Consider the following 6000-nt stretch of genomic DNA (forward strand, 5'->3'; position numbering starts at 1 on the left):
AATGCACTAAGTCCCTTTGGGGTGGACTTTGGGCTTTTTCACTTAGTAAGCCTATTACATGCACAAAAAAGATATTTAACACAATAAAGGAAAGGGAAAAAGCCAAAAAGCATAATATGAGCACTTTACGGCCTATTTATCAACTTCAATATTCAATGGAAAATAATCTCAAAATGAAATAGCACAACGTAGGGTCAACACAGCGCTTTCAAGCCGAGGAGTGGTGTTCACTTTGCTGGCAAAAACAAAATACTCGTTCCTCATGATCATTTTAATCCAAACCATGATCTTTTTCCTAAACTACCCTCGTTTTAGTTACTAAACGTAACTGTCAGTGCCACATGATGCTCCCTTTTTTTTGGCATAACTCAACTACCACGGCCCCCGATAGGACCATCATCTGGCGGTGCCTGTAGCCGGCTCACAGTCACCTACTGGCGGCTAAACAACCGCCGCTGGTAGCCGGTGTAGCGGCTAAATACAACCAGCAACTGCTGCTCGGATTTTATTGTTCAATCGCGCTATAGACTGTTCATGTTACAGCGCTTTACTTAGTTTTAAATAGGCTATTTCTATTTTAGGTATATAATTAATACATGGTCCAGGCCACGGGTGTTCAACGGTTTTTTTTAAACCAAGGACCACTTAACTTAAAGAGAGACGGAGCAGGGACCCCCTACTAATATTGTATAAAATGAAGTTGCATAATAAACTGGGCCTACAGTAAAGTGTAGAGCCGCCTAAAACCTTTATACATACATGTTTAGTGCATATAATACAAAGCTATTAAAAAAATTATTGTCGGCATGATTTTATAAATCATGTTTTAATGTTACACATACATGTGGCACAGTGAATCCTTATTAACTGTATCTGTGGATGGCTACATGAGTGACTATACCTTCCCTTTAGGCCAGTAAGCCTATCATCAGTGGGGATTTATATTCTAATAATATGTTGTATTCATGTTAAGACAATTGGTGAAGTAGATGATCACTTTGAGGGGGGAATACATTTTATCATTTTGTGATATATTTTGAATTATAAAAATAATTCAGCAGAGGCAGGGATATATAGAAAATCGCACTTTGGGTATCGGTATTTTTTGAACGATACCCAGCCCTAGTAACAGATTGCGTCAGGTTTGTGATGGATGGATAAACGACCAACACACGAAGGGATAACCTGTTATATGAAGCAGAGTTAGAGAATAGTGAGCATCGGAGAATCCGCGGCCCGTGACTAACAGCCTGTTCATGTCAGTCATACTGCTCTTATGGTGTATGGAGTATTTTCAGCTAACTCGGATGCATAATTACTCAAAATGTCACTGCCAGTGGTTGTGGGCTTTATCCCATGCTCAGTGAGTAAACATGTGGGCTAAAGCTCGGTCCTCTGAGCATTGTAAGTCAGAGGGGTAGCCATCACAAGTCCTGCTTTGTTTATATGGAGAACAACAATATTCCCCCCCCCCCCCCAATATACTGACATGTTTCTGTTGAGTTTGATGAGGGAAATTGTAAACCCATAATAATTTCTTTCTTATATTCCCAAGGTCGGTGGCTCACAGATTTCGTGTCTTTTGTAACATTGATTTGAATTTGAATGCCCTCGCTGAACAGATTCATGAACAAGGAATCGTTTAAGTAGAACTGTTTATTCTTACTGCGTCTCAAGTTGAATCCTAAATTTTCCGCTGTCGGGTGGAAACTTTGTGTGTCCAAAACAGTTTTTCAGGAAATGAAAACGATTCGAAAACATTTGATTGAGCTATTTGCCTCAGACGAAAAATTGCCTCGTCACTGTTTAAATAATTGTTAAACACACAGACAGACCAATAGCACCTATTTGTGATTAACAAAAAATTATATATACATATAGAGAGAGAGGTTTCTGCCCGACGGCAATGAAATGTAATACAAACCAACCTCTGTATGTGTGACCCTCTCCACCCTGGGAAGCTGGTGTTCTCTGTGTTCCCACACTGTCACTGCCATGTGTTATGTGGTGTTTTCCAGCTCAATCCAATGGAATTGATTGTGGACACAAACTACTTGCCACAGGGTTACTCGATTACTTGCCTCGGGTGATGCTGCCCTATTGCACTGTAAATTTGACAATGTGCTGATCGATGATGAAAACAATCTCTGTTACATGTGTATTAACCGCCATGTGGGATACTTTCTTATCAACTGTTTAAATAAATACTCATGACTTTTTTTGCATTATCTCTCTCTCTCTCTCTCTCTCTCTCTCTCTCTCTCTCTCTCTCTCTCTCTCTCTCTCTCTCTCTCTCTCTCTCTCTCTCTCTCTCTGTGCGCATGTGTTAAAGCATCAGGAAATGAGTTTGTGTTTTGACATTGTCCGTATTCCGTCACGGTGCATGCATTTGTATTCATATGTTTGTGCATTTTGCTGTGTGTGTGTGTGTGTGTGTGTGTGTATGTGTTTGCCTTCTCACAAGCCTGAGTGTACGTATGTGTGGATATTGGCTGCAGCCGGAGATCTGGACTCATGTCAACAGGCTGCTGCCACACATCACTGCCCTTGCTAATTAATTGGCTTTTAGTCGTGGATGTGTTTGGTGCATTGTCAAGCTACCCAAAGCTTCCCTTTTTTTTTTTTTTTTTTTTTTTTTTGGCAACTGTCATTTAACCATTTCTTTGTAGAGCGTGAATGCACAAGCCCAGGTACTGTGATAACTGCAGCTATTTTTGATGCCCCTCCTTTCCCTACCTCAATCTCCCTTCTTCCTTCTTTCCCTAAATAGGAAAAAAAACATGCCTGTCCTGTAGGGGTGTGCAAAAAAAGATTCACATTCGTATCGCGATTCAAGCTCTACCGATTCAAAATTGATTCATAGAATTCCAAAAATCAATTTTTGTTTTTTTATGTCTACTGCAATCACATGGGAAAAGTAATGTCATTTTCATACTGTGAATCATTTTTTATTTTTTTTAAGATTATGTTTTTGGGCATTTTCAGCCTTTATTTTGAAAGGACAGCAGAAGACATGAAAGGAGAGAGAGAGAGAGAGAGAGAGAGAGAGAATGACATGCAGCAAAGGGCCACAGGTCAGAGTTGAACCCGGGCGTAAACCTTTATATATGGGCGCCCGCTCTACCAACTGAGCTATCCGGGAGCCCGGATCAATATTGAATCGAATCGTTACATTTTCTGAATCGTGCACCCCTACTGTCTTGTTAATATAATCCAACTATTAGAATCCAATTCTTTTTTTCATTTTCTAGTGTTGCCTTGTTATGTTGTAAGATGAGGTGCTGGTAGCATGAGAGTAGATGTTAGATGTCTTGTGTACAGGGAAATGGACTAAAGTGCAATCTCTGCAGAGGTTACATTGGTGAAGATGAGTTGAGGAGGAGGAGAAGGAGGAGGATGAGGAGGAGGAGGAGGAAATGTTTCATGTTCCTTATGATTTTTCTCTGTATTGCTGTGCTGGACTGAAAATGGTGCCTCCGCAAATTGAGCGAGACTACTTTAACTTCGAGGCAAATGGTTATGCTTTGTGTTACAAGAATCCGAGAAAATGGAAAAAGTATTCAAAATGCTAACAATTTTATGAGAAAGCACATAATAAGGCAATTGCAGTGTGGCTATAACAGTGGAACTCTGGAGGCCATGGGGTTTAATATCTGGACTGATGTGTTCCCACTGAACAGTGTAGCAAACTGCGTTTCATTCTCTCTGTTTTGCACTCTGCGCATGCGTTTATTTTCTCTTGTGCATAAGAATAAACACTGCAGGGTTTTGATTGTGCACGGTCAAATGCCATACAAGGGGTCTTGCGAGTGTTTTGTCCGGCCTCTGCTTGCTGCAATTTATGCCTGATTGGGAGAAATCCACAGCTGCTGCTGGCTCCTGTAATGTAGCGTTTGGCTTCGTAGCATGTTTTTCTTGTGAATAGTCTGTACTGAGAGCTTTAAAAACTTGTTACAGCTTAAAACAGACTTGCTGGCACAACCTAAAAGAGTTTAAGAAAAAATAAAAAGTCCTCGCAAGAAGCTTTCCTTTGTTGCCGACTTGCTTCAGAAGCAGGGAGCACACTAAGCAGCAGGGACTTGAAATATACTTCACATATCAAAACATTTGGTGGATCAAACTCTTAATGTCCGTGCCATGGATCCATGTAATGTCTGACTCTTACTCTGACTTTCTGACTCTTTGTTTTCCCTTCTTCCCTCAGCTCTCTGACCCTGTCCTGTCTCCCCCCCCCAACCCCCATCTGTCTCCCTCTGCTCCTCTCTCCTCGTCAAATGCCAGAACAAGGAAGCAGCACGAGTATCTGAGTCATGTCTAACCTTTACACGTCTCTCTCCCTCTGTGTGTCCCTCTATCTGCCCAGCATCCTGAACCAAGAGACGGTGGCCTGGGCAAAACCCGGGGCTTGCCAGAGGATCACTCTGCCTGTCTGTGTGCCAACGTCTGGGCTCTGCTTCCCGGCCTGGCTTTGGCTCTGGTCCTGGCCCAGCATGCCTTATAGAAGCGCCAGGAAGAGAAAAAAGAGGTCATCCACCCACAAGCTGATCCCAAAAGCAGAAGGTGTTGTTTCTGAGACTGATATTAAGAAAAGGAGGCATCTCTGGGCAGTTCACATAACAGTAGATGGCATTTATGAAAGAAAAAAAAAAGAAAAAAAAGGGAAAAAAAGAGGTGGAAAATATTGAAATTTTACAATTGTGAATGTGTTGTTCATTTGATGTATTGCTAGGGCAGAACATGACTGTGATGAAGCACGTCGCTTTACAAAGGACCCTTGGTAGGAGAGGCCACGAAGGCCGTTCTCTGGGAACGACCCCCCCCCCCTCAGACTGTGACACAAAATCCCTGAAAGACTGAAGCTGATTATTTCAAAGACATCTGCGCTTTTCTCACCAAAGGAGGGAGAGAGGGAATGAACAACATAATTAAAAGAAGACAGGATTGACAGAAAAGAAATTGTTGCGGAGGGAAAAAGGGGTAGAGTGTGAGAGCGAAAGGAGAATGAGAGAGAGAGAAAGACAGAGAGCGAGACAGAGAAAGAGACATATTTCTGTTATGAGTCACACTTTTTTTTGTCTTGAATTGGTTCTCGACTTAATCTTCTCTTGGATGAACAGACCACAAATTAATGGGCGGGGATGGGGGTGGGGGGTGGAGGGGGGATGATTACATTCTGTCTCTTCAACACTAGTGTAAACTCTAAACTGTAAAGCCTACTCAGTGTTCTAAGTGTTGGTATAGTATCTGTGACCATAATCAATCTACCGTAACAGCTCTTTCATTTGGGTGCTACAGTACAGTAATTTTTCAGCAGCCGGCGAAAAAGATCTAAAGATGGCGACGTAACCCCGCTAACAGTCCTTTGGTCATTTGAGATGTTGTTGTTAATGACTGTGGGTGTGCGCACGCCATACGTCCACCTGCACATGTGTATATTTCTGTCTCTATGTATATAAACAACACTTTTCTTTCATTCAACCAAATGATATCTACGGTACCTTGAATGGACATTACTGTACGCGGCAATGGCTCTGTATCGGTACTAATGGAAGGCCTTCATTATCTGCGTTTATATCTGTCTATTAAGGTTTAATCACAAAGAATGTATACAGGGATAAGATTAAATTTACAAGCTCAAACTGCTTGGAAAGCCCTAACCCGTGTTCATTGAGTTTGTGTGGGCAATTATTATGTGTGTATGCGTCTATGTTTCCGTACAGAAGAAAAAGTAGCTTATAAGGAGCAGTTTCAATTGCCAGCGTGGGGGTTCGTTCTGTCCCCTCAGAGAGCCGAGGTTATGATGCATAGTGTAATTACCTGCAGGGTTTTTAGAGAGTCAGTGCAGCCACCAGGTTTTTTTTTTTTTTTTTTTTTTTTTTTTAAAGAGCTTATGACCCTTTTAACTGTGTGTTCTTCTTTTCATAGAATATTTAAAGGTCCAACATATTGGGTATTCAAAAGAATACTATATCTATTTACTGAAAAAGATTAAAAAAAATG

The 6000-nt window shown here is 41.4% G+C and overlaps 1 protein-coding gene across 1 annotated transcript in view; it reads left to right on the forward strand.

The window, feature by feature from the left end:
- The window catches only part of LOC114555883 (GDNF family receptor alpha-2), a 77735-nt gene extending 72611 nt beyond the window's left edge, over positions 1-5124 (forward strand). The window contains exon 8 of the mRNA XM_028578640.1: positions 4364-5124. Coding sequence (XP_028434441.1) covers positions 4364-4501 — 138 coding nt within the window. The 3' untranslated portion in view covers positions 4502-5124. The remainder of the gene's footprint in view (positions 1-4363) is intronic.
- The last annotated feature ends 876 nt before the right edge of the window (positions 5125-6000 follow it).

This window comes from Perca flavescens, chromosome 5, assembly GCF_004354835.1.
Source record: "Perca flavescens isolate YP-PL-M2 chromosome 5, PFLA_1.0, whole genome shotgun sequence".
NCBI classification, from domain to species: Eukaryota; Metazoa; Chordata; class Actinopteri; order Perciformes; family Percidae; genus Perca; species Perca flavescens.